Below are 14,526 nucleotides of genomic sequence, written 5' to 3'. Positions count from 1 at the left end.
TCAAGATGCTTGATTTATTGATTGACAACATATTTGTTACGTTCGGGGGACGTGTTTTTCAACAGACTGTCGGCATTCCAATGGGAACAAACTGTGCCCCTCTACTTGCCGACTTGTTTCTTTATCATTATGAGGCTTATTTCATGCAGGAACTTCTGAGGAAGAAAGATAAGAAGTTGTCAATATCCTTTAACTCTACTTTCCACTATATAGATAATGTTCTTTCACTAAATAATTCAAAATTTGGTGACTATGTGGAACGCATCTAGCCCATCGAACCAGAGATAAAGGATACTATAAATACAGTTAAGTCGGCCCCATATCTTGACTTATACATCTAGAAATTGACAATGAGGATCGGTTGAAAACAAAACTGGAGCAGGATCTACTTACCCTTCCGGAGCACCTGAGATCATCCTCAGTTTTTGTAGGGTTCGTGTTGTTTATTCTTTAGTTTTATATGTTGTGTCATGTGTACTTTTGTTTGTCTGTTTGTCTTTTTCATTTTTTCAATTTTTCAAACAAATTGATGTTCGAAATAATGAACGAAAAAAGATAGATAAAACACAGCTAAAAACGAAAACCAATGAACTACACGCTCCTGACTTGAGACAGGCACACACATAATGTTAATTGGCGTCCAACCCGACACCCCTAATCCTGTGACAGTGGTGGTATTGAACAAGTGTATGGATAATAATTGATTTGTTATTAATTTCCGGTTACTTAATTAACAGTGGCTAATATTTAACAATGGGGAATGTGTCAAAGAGACAACAACCCGACCATAGAATTGACAACAGCAGAAGGTCACCAACAGGGTCTCATGTCCTCAATGTAGCTAGAAATTCCCGCGTTAATTTACTCTGGCCCTTAACTTTCTTTTTGGGGCACCTGAGGTCACTCCCGGTTTTTGGTGCGGTTGCTCCGTCTTCAGTTTTCTATGTCGTGTAATATTATCTTGTATACTGTTGTTTGTCTTTAATTCTTTATCTTTTTTGTCAAGGCTTTGTAATCTTTTATTTTCGACTAAAGAGTTTGAATGTTCCTTTTTCTGTATTTTAGTTATCTTTTTTATGATTACTTTTCAAATTATACACTGATATGTTAACAGGTAAAGTCAAGAGAATACAATTTGAATGTTCCTTTTTCTGTATTTAAGTTATCTTTTTTATAATTACTTTTCAAATTATACACTGATATGTTATGATATGTTAACAGGTAAAGTCAAGAGAATACAATTTGAATGTTCCTTTTTCTGTATTTTAGTTATTTTTTTTATAATTACTATTGAAATTATACAATGATATGTTAACAGGTAAAGTCAAGAGAATACTTCATGTACAATATATTTGTTGAGATTATCGCGGGAACATAACGTTCCAACTATTGTACGTTTATTGTCTACCCAAACTTTCGCTTCCAATATTCTCAGGGAACATCTTAGAATGGCAAACTTTCTGGGACTCATATGAGTCGGCCGTACACCTTAACTTGTCACTTACAAATGTACAAAAATTCAATTACTTGAAAGCACAGCTAGCACATGAAGCACTAGATTCTATAGCGGGGTTCGCACTTACAAATGTAAACTACGATGAAGCCGTAAATCTATTAAAAGAGAGGTTCGGTCAACAAGACAAAATCATAAATGCATACATGCAGGCATTATTAGAAATCCCTTCGCCTAGAAATCAACTTACAAGCTTACGAAGTTTTTATGATAAAATGGAAAGTTACGTCAGGGGATTAGAAGCTTTAGGTCAGACACAAGAAACATACGGCACTCTACTTGTTCCGATTATTATGAAGAAATTACCCGGGGAAATCAGACAACATCTCGCGCGAGAACATAGAATACAAACTTGGGTATTACGGGACCTCCGTAAAAGCCTTTTAGATGAGATCAATATAATAGACGCAGGACAAGAGATAGAGTCGACAAACCATTTGCCCACAACATCGTCTTTCTTTGCCGGAGCGAACTCGGCAAAGTCCAAATCTTTCAAGAATATTGAGACAAGACCTTGCGTTTTCTGTCATGAAATACACGCACCTACTTATTGCAGTAATATAACCGACACGGAATCCCGCATGAACGTAGTAAAACGAGATAAGTTATGCTTTAACTGCCTTGGTAACCACAAAATTAACGAATGTAAATCTGAGAATACATGTAGATATTGTAACAGAAAACACCATACAAGCTTATGTAATGCCCACAAATCAAACGCCATAAAACCAGGTAATGAAGAAAGCGATAGAAATGGAGGTAATACTTCAACGCATACGAATTTCCGCGCAAATGATAACCAGAGCAACAACCCGCTAAACCCGCTAAACCCGCTAAACCCGCCAAACCCGCCAAACCCGCCAAACCCATCATCTTTGAATTCGACAAACGTTCACCTCGTAAATGATAGTCATACAACGGAACAAGATACTACCATTTTGTTTTCAAAATCGAAAGAATCACGATCAAATGTACTGTTGAAAACCGCCGTAGCACAAGTTGGAGCGAACCAACACTTTATGGATACAAACATTCTCCTTGACGAAGGAGCGCAAAGATCGTTTTTAACGCAGGAAGTAGCGAATAAACTTCACTTACAGATAGAGGGAACAGAAATTACACAGTTATCGGCATTTGAAGGTAAAGAGAAAACCGCGAGACATTTAGAAAACACAACAGTCTACCTGAAAACCGACGCAGGACACGTATTGCCAATCAAAGTACTGATAGTACCGATGATCGCCACGCCTCTACAGAATCACATACGTAATATTGATACACAGAACGGTTATTTACGTGGTTTGAAGTTAGCACACACGATGACGCAGCAAGATTCGTTTGATATATCCTTGCTTGTAGGTGCAGATCACTACTGGGACATTGTAGAAGACCATATAGTACGAGGAAACGGTCCAACCGCTGTGAAATCCAAGATCGGATATTTGCTCTCGGGACCTACATACAGTAAGAAAACTAACACGTCGAAAACTAGCAATACGGAATATGGAAATATTACTCAAGACCAAGAACGATGGGACTTCCCAGAAAAGACGAATGAAACAACAGAACCTCCAAGAAAACTACGTTACAATCGTGATTTTCCAACACAGAAGGAACCCAGTATCACATCTAACAGAATTGTTTATGACTCTATAAAAAGGAAAAGATGGAAATACGGATATCTTACGCCGTTACTTGAATTTCATGGGACAAAAATTCAATAACAAATACAGGACTAACAGAACATTCCGTGACGAAATAGCCCGTGAGACCATACGGAATTGGATACAACAATGATGCTGAAGACGACCATTAGTGATGTTGTTGATAGACAATTACGCGTTTAGCGCAAAGTTGAATTTTACTTTATTTCATGAGAGACTTTAATTCAATTTAATCGCTAAATGTAATTTCCGTTTTTATATGATTTGCTCAGTATTACAAAGAAAAAACACAACGCGAGAGACAATTTCAAAGTATTATTATTTATTGATGGACAGTTATTTATCAGTGAAACGATTTATCAATGGACAATTGAGAATTTTAGAAAATTGTGATAATTTTTTACTTTTTCGCGGCCCCAGTATGTTGAGATTATCGCGGGAACATAACGTTCCAACTATTGTACGTTTATTGTCGACGTCGTATTGTCAGTGACGTCGCCTTGGGCGGAAATACGAACTTCTAGATAAAATGTAATGGCTGGATAGTTGTTGTTATATCGTTATATCATCTATAATATTTATTCTTCATAAGATAGATGAACATTATAATATAGCCTAGTATACATGCCAAACACATTTTTACATTCCACACTTCCTGCAAAGCATATGAATGATAACTTTCCTATATTTATATATAAAATTGTTTATTCTGATGAAGACAGTTTGGCATTTTAAGATAATTCATATTACTGCGTATGTCTTTTTATTTGATAAAAGAAGCAATTGAATCGTCGAAGTCCTCAAACCACGGTTTGTGCTTAGCAGCTATCGTACCAGAATAGACCGATTTAAATTGCTGGTCTCTATAAGTGACAATATTTTCATCCTTATCTTGCTCCCACTTATGGAATGCCGCACGTGCAGTTGGTGCATTGGGGTGATATCCAGTTCCGATGCTAAGATCTGCAATAAAATCCGCTTGTACATCTATGTCGTCATGGCAATCTTTCACGTTTTGGCGTCTTTGTACCCATTTTTGCTCCTCTTTCTTCATTTCTTCAATGCTCTTTGGTTCGCTCGGTAAAGTTCCAGTTATAAACCTAGTGTAAAGGATAAGTGTTATCAGTATAATGAGTACACAATTATCTTCCTATTTATTTATATATATATATTAATATAAAAAAGAAGATGTGGTATTATTGCCAATGAGACAACTATACACAAAAAGACAAAAATGGCACAAATATTAACAACTATAGGTAACCGTACGGCCTTCAACAATGAGCAAAGCCCATATCGCATAGTCAGCTATAAAAGGCCCCGATAACATAATGTAAAACAATGCAAACGAGAAAACTAACGGCCTTATATATGTTAAAAAAAAATGAACGAAAAACAAATATGTAATACATAAACAAACGATAACGACAACCATATAAAGTCTCTGAATGATTGTATACTAGTAATAAAAACTATAACACAAATTCCCATACGTTTCGGCATGCAATTACGCTCTTCTTCATTTGAATAAATTACAACATTGAAACCACAATTACATCGCATGGATTCATTACGTTATAATATCTATAATACTAAAATTACGAGGTCCAATTTGTCAGCCGTCATCACGTAAAAACGACGAATCAAAGAATTCAACTATATATATAACTTATATAGTACAAAAGTGTAGATTAAAAATTACACCACTCCAGGCCCTTTTGTTTTCCCCGTAATTAATATTGCCAATAATTAAGAAGTTCTGGGTCGAGTCCGATACCGATACCAATAGTATATTCACCTGTTACCTATTACCTTATATGTACGTTCCGCATCTGACAGGCGCACCACCAAACGGTGTATTCAGGATTAATATGCTATATACACGGGTCATAATCACAGGGTTGACACTACTAAATTGTCAAATTGTAACCTATTGTAGTATTTTAATCAGTAAGACTTTCTAAGATAACAATACGAATACTAAAAATCTGGACTAAAAATAAGCAGTATACTGGGTACAGTTTTCAATTTGTTAGCGGGCATGATGTAAAACAGAGAATCAAAGTATTCAACTTTATCTATAACCAATATAGGACAATGCTTTTGATTAAAAACTATACTCTATTCCAGGACCTTTTGTTTTCCAAATAATTAATATTTTTAATTTACCAATAATTGATAAGTTCCAGTTCGACGGGTTCAAACAGAAAGATTTGAAAGCAGAGAAAACTGTGTATCTTATATCTTTATCAGATGACAATACTAATAATTAAATAAGGCTTGCACATAGTTATATACTTAAATTCAATCACGGGTGTGTTCTAGTATATATATATATATTTCGAAACAATGTTTAGTATTCTAATATGACGTCCTTATTACGCTTTGTTAACAAAGCCGTATTCTAATGAGCACAACAAATATGTTGGACATGGACTTTTTTATTAACGTTATTTCCATCGTTATCCTTTTAAATATTACATTTAAGCAGCAATCATAAACTTTTATTACTAGTATATAGTTTTATCAAACATATATTTACCCTTGTCGTAGTTTTTAAACTTGTCAAATATGAAATGTAATATACAAACTCCTCGGGGAGGAAACGGGAACAGCCAAACAGTCTTACGGTATTTTCGTACGCTTCGACCTATAAATATATTGTATTTGTCATGTTAAAATCGAAATAATTCCTTCATGTCATGCTCTATGCTCATTTAAACATAGGTAGTCATTATATTTGTCCACATTTTACACCTCGCTAACGTTCAGTGTAAAATATCGACAAATGTAATGCCTACCCATGTTAAAATGAGCATAGAGCATGACATGAAGGAAAATACAATTGTGAGATAGCGGTGATCTTTTCAAGGGATGCATACAGTCCTAATTTATAAATCCAAAATACTTATAAGAATTATCTATGTAGTTGACCCATTTTTGGGTTTTCGTTTTTAAACCTACTGACTTCATGCAGGTCAAAATGTATTAGAAAACAAGAATATGTCCCAAGTACATGGATGTCCCATCCGCAATATCATTTCTATGTCCAGTGGATCGTGAAAATGAGATAAAATCTCTATAATTTGGCCAAAAAAATAGACAGATTATATCATAAAGAACATGTTTACTAATTTTCAAGTTGATTGGACTTCAGCTTCATAAAAAACTACCTCGACTAAAAAATTTAACCTGAAACGGGAGAGACGGACTGAAGGACGCGAACTGACGAACGGTACAAGGGACGAACGAACGCACGAACGCACAGACCAGAAAACATAATGGCCATAAATTGGACATAAAAAGAGATGTGAGGCCTACAAAACGTAAAATTACACTCTCAGGAGGAAAATAAGTATAATATAAGACGTGGTGTAGTCTTCGGCAATAACAGTTGCTTATGGAGAGTGTTATGAAAATGTACTAGAATTTTCAATTTCAATATGGAAATTGTATGGAGTGAATTAATTCCTTTTGCGACTTCCCTTTTCGACTTATTAAAGTAAACAGATGTTATTAATACCTAGATATCCATAGCCCCTGTGCATCAAACATTGTGTAAGAGAAGTACTGGTCCTGAATTCCCATGTAAAACATTTTTCTGTTACCACCATTCAACCAGAGGGATCCCTTGTATAAACCAGCAGGATACACCGAAAGAGTTGACTTCAGGCGTAAATTGTCTTCAAGGTACGGAAAACAATATCTATAACCTGTACATAGAATAACTGAATCTACTTCTGCTGAACTGCCGTCGATAAAATGTATTATTTTTCCATCAATTTTCTTTATTAATGGTCTTTCTTCAATTCCAGATGGCCATTTGAAGTTCATTGGTTTTGACCTGTAAGACGTGACCACACTCTTTGCGCCAAATTTCATACATTGTAGGGATACATCTTCCGCGGAATATCTAGCTCCAACAACCAGTACACGTTGACCTTTGAACTGTGCAGCATCCCGGAAGTCATGCGAATGAATTGTACGGCCAGGAAAAGTTTCAATGCCATCAAAAGTTGGTTTGTTCGGATTATTGAATATTCCACTGGCAACGATGACGTGTGTAAATTTGTTTTCAAAAGTACGACCTGTTTTAAGTTCTTCCGCTGTCACTGTAAAGTCATCTGATTTTTGGTTGTAGGTCACATACCTTACAACGGTGTTCCATTTAATAAAACGCTTTAAATCTGATTTACTTTTCTTGACAAGCCTCCCTAAAAAGGACAATTAAAAAATATAAAACTATTAATCATTAATCCAAAACATGTTCATGCTATGTAAATAGACACCAAACTCGATTTTTCTTCTGACTCTCTTTTGAGTCATTACAATCACATGTTTTTTCATCACAATCCACACTTTTGATTCGTTTAAAACAATGAAGAGCCATTCAAAATTGGATTTTATTTCCCAATTCATGACAGCACGTGCTATCCGTGACAACGTCTAAGCAATACATAGATTGGCAAACGTAATGTCACGGTAGCAGCATACAACATGTATCATAATCATTTGCATTGTCATTGCCATTTTTCATAGTTTCTTCTGTTACCTATTCTGAAATCGTATATTCGGACTTCTTTTAAACTGAGTTGCACTGTGAATTTTGCTGTATGTTTGTTAATTATACATTGGTAAGAGGTATAGAGGAGTGTTGAGATCGCACAAAACATGTTAATTTAACACCGCCTTATGTTTTTTTGGCGCCTGTACATAGTCAGGTGCCTCTATTCGTGTTTGTGTTTTGTTATTTCGCTTCTTTTATATGTTTCGGAGTTTAGTATGACGCCCATTTTTTCCGTAATAGTGCACAATTTCCGTTTAGAGTCCAACTGAAGGCCGTCTCCAAGTGCGGATTTATCTCGCTGTTTTGAAGACCAATAGACGGCTATGGACTGTTTTCTACTCTTTGGACGGGTTGTTGTAAATTTGACACGTTTACCGTTTTATTCGGAATTTTATTATAAAAACTGGATGCTTCATCTTATAATTTGATACAGTTGCTACGAATACAATGGCTTATAAGTTTGTGTACCGAATGCGACTTCTGTCTACGTGACAAAAGGACTCGTCAGTGACTCTTGAATATAAATAAAATAGTGACGTCAAAAAAAAGAAACCAGAAAAAAATAAAATAGGTAATACCTTCCATGTAATCTCTCAAGACGCGACGTGGAGGAAAAGATGGTATTGCTTTTCCATAATGGTCATCAAATGTGTAATCCGGGTACTCAAGACCTTCTTTAGGACCATTCGACCAAAGATGTCTGTACATGCCACCATGACAAAGTTCTCCAAATTCATCAGTTCCTGAAAAATCATCAGAGAATCTATGTAACGCAATAGTTGTCTTATGTGTCTTTTTTATTATACGAAGGTGCTTTTCTAATATATATACGATGGTACTTTTCTATTATACGAAGGTGATTTTCTATTATACGAAGGTGCTTTTCTATTATACGAAGGTGCTTTTCTATTATACGATGGTGCTTTTCTATTATACGTTGGTACACATAAGACAGATATGGCGTTCCATAAGAATCATATGGTTTGGTCTTCGTTTACTATTTCTTTTTTAGGAAGGAAAAAATAAAGCATTTTAAGTGTGATTCAAACTATAGTCCTTCATAATAATGTGTTATTAAAATGAAAATCAACTAATTTGGAGGCATTTTTGATGAAATTTCTTTTGAGATGAGTTTTTTGCAAAGATGAATGTCTGAAAAAAAACCCACTTTTTTCATTACCAAAAACTGCCTTTTAGAGTTATGTAGTTTAACGTAGTGTATGCGTTTGATGTCCTATTTGTGTCGGTCGAAAAGGAGCAACGAAGACTCATGTGTGACTCCTAACTCGTTGTGTTTCTCAGTGCGTATGTTTAACGGAGTGGCTATTTGTCCGGCTAGCCGGACGAATAGTGCCAGGGCTATTTGTCCGGCCATTGTACTGCGTATGTCATATAATGTGCGTTCGGAAGTGCGTGTAATATTATCTTCAGAAGTACTAAGGGGGCACGTGTAATCTGATCACTGATTTTCAATTTTAAGATCATGGCTGAAAACGGTGATATCAATATTTGTGATAAATTTTGCAGTTTTAGGAATTTGACAATGGAACACGATATAATGAACTTCTAAGAATGATATATAATCTTATTAAAGGGACTTTAAAAAATGAAATCACAAGGAAAATGAAAAATAAAAGATAATTGATCGGTTTTACAAAACTATTCGACTCGCTACAGATGTGTAAATGGTGGAAAATGTGTTCAATGCAAGAGTAGTTGAGAAAGGCCTTTACAATTACATGTATACATGAATGAAATTTAGCTTAGTTATATTCCAAAAACGAATGTTGCAAGTAGCCCTCGAAGTGGTATATCAGGGATGGGTGGGGGCTACAAACTGGCTTGAAGTGGGGATGTTGGATGTAGGATTTTAAAAAGTGGGGTAATGAAATACACGGGACAACAAAGATGTGATCAGGAGAGAAAAAAGGAGAAATTAAGGGAAAGAAGCACACCGTGTCAGCCCAACCCCCTCACGTAAATACAATTTAAAAAAATGTGTGGGGGTGGGGGCGGGGGGGGGGAGAGATTGTAGAAAAGTCTCTCACCTTTCACTCAAAACATGGAAAACTTAATGTCAAGGGGTCTAAAATTCTCTTTGGCAGCTACAGATATAATGATTTTGTAACTTTTTTAACTAGACAAAATCCTTTATTTTTAGCTTAAAATGCAGGAGTCAAACACAACCCAAGTTTGTTTAACAAGTAATTTCTTCTGTCTTCTTATATAAAAAATATGGGATGTATATGATTTTTTTTCTAATTATTCGTAATCCACATTGGACTATATACTAGTATGAACAAAACAACTATTTCAATAACTTAGTAACAAGATTAGGCCCTAACACTAAAGATTACAAACATGTGCTACCCCCTGGTGCTTCTGAAGATAATATTACACGCACACACAAATATATAGTGACATGCGCATTGTATTGGCCGGACAAATAGTCCTGGTACTATTCGTCCGGCTAGCCGGACAAATAGCAACTGCCTATGTTTAATTGCCAAAATGATGATTAGTCGGATTATATAATATAATACTTCCATGGTCGGACAAAGATTTATATTGAAAATTGATAAAATGCCAACCACATTTTTGTCTGAATAAATATGCCTAACCAAATACAACAGTTAATGGACAGAATATTTTCAATTACCCGTCATCCATGTAAAGTTCCAAAGCCCAAGCCACGTGTCGCTTTTCTCGTAGCAGACGACTTCAGTCGAAGGGTCACTGATCTGATCAAAATGGAATAATGCTGAGGTACCACAAGGCCCTGCTCCAATTATACAAACTTTCCTTTTACTACCCATTGTGTTCTTTTAGGGAAAGGGACTACAAACAGCAAATTGGCCCAAATTCCACAATTCTGGAAAAAAGAAAAAAATATATAATGTGAGTTATAAAAACAAACATATTTGATGGTCTGGATGGGGTCCGCTATTTTTTTTCTCTGTCAACCCTATTCTTTTAGCCTATTCTTTATAATTTTTATTTTTTTGACCGATGTTTTTTTTACCATTTTTATTTTTTTATTTATCAAAACTTTTTATAGTGAGACTGAAACGTCTGAAATTAAGATATCAATAAACTGCTTCGACGAGCGCAGCTTGATACGACCGCAGAGGTCCAACCCTGCGGAACAATTGGGGCAGACATGGTCACAATATTCAAGCTGGACTGTCTAAATTTGAACTGAAATTAAGTATTTGACACTTCTAGATTTTTGACACAGAAAAAATGTAGTAAACAAATCTATCTATCTATTTCAAAGGGGGTTCCCAACCAAGGAGAAAAAGGGGTGTCTAAATATATGTTTCTTTTCAAATGCATTGAAAAATGGGGTTCCAACTCCCGGAACCCTCCCCTTGGATCCGCCACTAATAAGATAACTTTACATTGAAATCAACAGCAGTTCTTTTTTCTTGCTACAACAAACAGATTATAAACTTTTTTAAATTTGAATTTTTAAAATATCATATTGACGTCATTAAACATTTAAAATATATAAACTGTATTTTGATGTTAAAAAAGTCTAAGACCAAATGACAATGAAATGGCAACATAACTTTCACTAACCTGTAATGCGTGATTTTTTTCCTACAAATGATTATTTTTAATGAAATGAGATATAAAATATCTGAACTTTTGAATTATAGACTGCTTAATTGTTTATTGTCAATTCTGCACTTAACATGTCTTCATATATATGTTAATGACTCGTAACAACCGAACAAGTAAAAGCTCAAGGTTGACAAATGGATAATATACTATGATATTTGTATAATTATCTTTTTTTACAACGTATTTATTTTCCTTACAATCGTGTAAACTATGTCAATTATCAGACATTTGTCTGACCCAGGAATCAGTTCGAATTCACAATGGGCATACAATCATTGAGGATGCATTATAGTTTTGCAAGACAATAATTCGATCTCATTTGAGTCCGTATAGATGCAACTTTGATTTGATATTTAGATGGAGATGGTGTTTGCTGTGCTCAACATGCTTAATGTCAAGAAGTACATCAAGGAACCAATCAGGAAGAATTGTTTCGTTGACTAAGCAATGGGGAGTCAATGGTCGTATCGGTGACCATATGATAAATTATAGTTCTTGAATACGCATGAAATGTTGATACTTTATTACGATCTCGTGCATTGTTTATTTTTTCGTCTGGAACGTTTCTAATACTGGTTATGATTTATTTTAATTGAACGAGTGTTGTTTAAAAATAATAATGGTCACGCCGAATGGCAGGTGGCCCTATTGTGATTAGTATGTTGGTCCGTCTGTCCGTAACACATTGTGTCCGCTCTTTGTCTAGATATCCGTTATAATTTCATGCTTTATTCTTGACATGTAAATTAACCAACACCAGAGGGTGTGTCATAAAAGAGGGACGAAAGATACCAAAGGGACAGTCAAACTCATAAATCTAAAATAAACTGACAACGCCATGGCTAAAAATTAAAAAGACAAACAGAAAAACAATAGTACACATGACACAACATAGAAAACTAAAGAATAAACAACACGAACCCCTCCAAAAACTAGGGATGATCTCAGGTGCTCCGGAAGGATAAGCAAATCCTGCTCCACATGTGGCACCCGTATGCAAAACTTCCTAGGTCAGAGGTCAAGGTCAAAAACTTTGGTTTCAATTTCAATGGTAAAAATCGTGTCCGCTTTAGATCTAGATCTTGAGAACCGTTATGAGTTCAAAGTATATCAACCAATACCCGAGAGTGTGTCATAATGTTTGTACCATTATGTAGGTCAAAGATCAAGGTCAAAAACTTTGGTTTCAGCAGATAATCCCATGTCCTATGGTAAAGAGCGTATCCGCTCTATACCTTGAGATCCGTTATGATTTCAAAGTTTATACTTGATATGCATATTGACTTTCACCAGAGGGTGTGTCATAATGTATGTACAACTTCTTAGATCAAAGGTCAAGGTAAAACAAAACGTTGGTCTAAGTTGACAAACCCATGTCTTATGGTAAAGATCGTGTCCGCTCTATATCTTGTACATGTACAAGTTGCTAGGTCACAGGTCAATGTTTCAAACTTTGATTCCAGTTGACAAACCCATATCCTATGGTTGAAATACATTTGTTTTAACACACATTATTCACAGCAGGGCCCACAGACCTGACTTATAATTTATCTTATATATTTAATGAGATATCATCTATATGGTATCTGATATATGATATTTGATATATTATATATTTAAATGCATTGATCGTCCAAAAAAGGGGAGATTCCTGCTCCACCCCCCACACACACACACCCTTGGTTCAGCAACTGCAGCAATGCCATATGCTATGCCTAGCAAAAAAAACGGAACGTAAGATGGGTCATTTGCAACATGACAGATATTGAATAATGTACTTTTATAAACATTTGCAAATAGTATATTGTTACTTCTAATTTTTAAAACAGAAAGATGACACCAAAAAATAATAAAAAAAAAAACTCGTGCACTTTTTGTTTAATATGCACAGTTCAGCGTGAAAACAAAAATTAAACGTGAAATATATTCTTATAAATTATTTTTTACAGATTGAAATATTTTGCATCTAAACCAATAAAATAATATAACTTTAAACATACCTGCTTTGCTTGGAAGATTACTTTAGAGTAGTAAATTGAAGAAAAGTACGTGATCTTATTTAGATAAATATCATAAATGTTCTTTCACCTTGAATGAGGTTAGTAATATCATTTAGATATTTATATATAACAAGATAAGCATGTCCAAGGTTATGAGTAAGTATACAATACAACGTATAGATTTTCCCTGTTTTTATTTGCCTTTACACCAAGCTGTCGTTAAATAAAATTGAATATGTTGCATTTATTGTGCTTTTAAGTTCACCTGAATTTAAAAGGTCAAGTGGGATTTTGTTATCACCTCTTGGCGTCCGTATTACGTTGTCCGTCGTCGTCGTCGTTGTCCTCTGTTAACTTTTACAAAAATCTTCTCCTCTGAAACCACTTGGCCAAATTTAACCAAACTTGGCCACAATCATCACTAGTGTATTTAGTTTTAAAAATGTGTCCGATGACCCTGCCAGTCAAACAACATGGCCGACATGGCTAAAAATAGAAAATACGGGTAAAAAGCAGTTTTTTGGCTTGTATCACTAAAACTAAAGCATTTAGAGCAAATTTTATAGGGGGGTTAAAATGTTCATTAGGTTAAGATCTATCCGGCTGTAAATTGTCAGACGAATCCGACTCCCGTTGTTAGGTTGCTGCCCTAAAATAGGTAATTTTAAAGAAATTTTAGTTTTTGGTTAATAGTACTATAATGGATAGAGATAAACTGTAAACAGCAATGGTTTTCAGCAAAGAAAGATCTACAAATATATCAATATGACAAAAATTTTGAGTTGACTCCTTAAGGAGTAATTTCCCTTAATAGTCAAATTTTAACAATTTTTTGTCATTTTTTGTAATCTTGTACAAAAATCTTATTCTCTGAACTACTGAGTGTTTAGTCTTAGGGACATGATTTTTTTATTAGTTGTTAGTGGCTTTGAACTAGCTGTCAGATAACTGCGAGTACTCTCAGATCTGTTCATTGGGTCTTTTTGTGTCGGGATGTATAAGTACCCTGCCACGTCCACTTATGTTGTACTGTTATACCACTGTCCCAGGTTAGGGGGAGGGTTGGGATCCCGCTAACATGTTCATGTGTTACATATTTGTTTTTCGTTCATTTTTTTACATAAATAAGGCCGTTAGATTTCTCGTTTGAACTGT

General features: G+C 35.0%; 2 protein-coding genes across 2 annotated transcripts; one reads left to right on the top strand and one right to left on the bottom strand.

Annotated features, from left to right (window-relative positions):
• The first annotated feature begins 1,728 nt into the window (after positions 1-1,728).
• Positions 1,729-3,237, top strand: LOC134690138 (uncharacterized). The gene has a single exon (XM_063550112.1). It carries the CDS (start codon positions 1,729-1,731, stop codon positions 3,235-3,237), a length of 1,509 nt encoding a protein of 502 aa, XP_063406182.1.
• A 520-nt stretch (positions 3,238-3,757) lies between these two features.
• LOC134691296 (trimethylamine monooxygenase-like) lies at positions 3,758-13,490 on the bottom strand. Its single transcript, XM_063551749.1, has 5 exons — positions 13,372-13,490; positions 10,404-10,616; positions 8,323-8,487; positions 6,701-7,391; positions 3,758-4,277 (listed from the first exon to the last, which is right to left on the bottom strand). The coding sequence occupies exons 2-5, from the start codon at positions 10,558-10,560 to the stop codon at positions 3,941-3,943; spliced, it is 1,350 nt and encodes a 449-aa protein (XP_063407819.1). The 5' UTR covers positions 10,561-10,616; positions 13,372-13,490; the 3' UTR covers positions 3,758-3,940.
• Positions 13,491-14,526: the final 1,036 nt, after the last annotated feature.

The sequence above is a fragment of the Mytilus trossulus genome, chromosome 11 (genome assembly GCF_036588685.1).
Source record: "Mytilus trossulus isolate FHL-02 chromosome 11, PNRI_Mtr1.1.1.hap1, whole genome shotgun sequence".
Lineage (NCBI taxonomy): Eukaryota > Metazoa > Mollusca > Bivalvia > Mytilida > Mytilidae > Mytilus > Mytilus trossulus.
Note: the sequence above shows the minus strand (reverse complement) of the source record. Positions and strands in the feature narration are given on the sequence as shown.

Excerpts from the sequence above, each read along its gene's own strand:
- LOC134690138 (XM_063550112.1), top strand. The coding sequence starts at position 1,729 with ATGGAAAGTTACGTCAGGGGATTAGAAGCTTTAGGTCAGACACAAGAA.
- LOC134691296 (XM_063551749.1), bottom strand. The coding sequence starts at position 10,560 with ATGGGTAGTAAAAGGAAAGTTTGTATAATTGGAGCAGGGCCTTGTGGT. Across the intron at positions 7,392-8,322 it reads CTTGAGAGATTACATGGAAG|GGAGGCTTGTCAAGAAAAGT; the intron begins GTATTACCTATT and ends TGTCCTTTTTAG. Across the intron at positions 4,278-6,700 it reads CAGGGGCTATGGATATCTAG|GTTTATAACTGGAACTTTAC; the intron begins GTATTAATAACA and ends CCTTTACACTAG.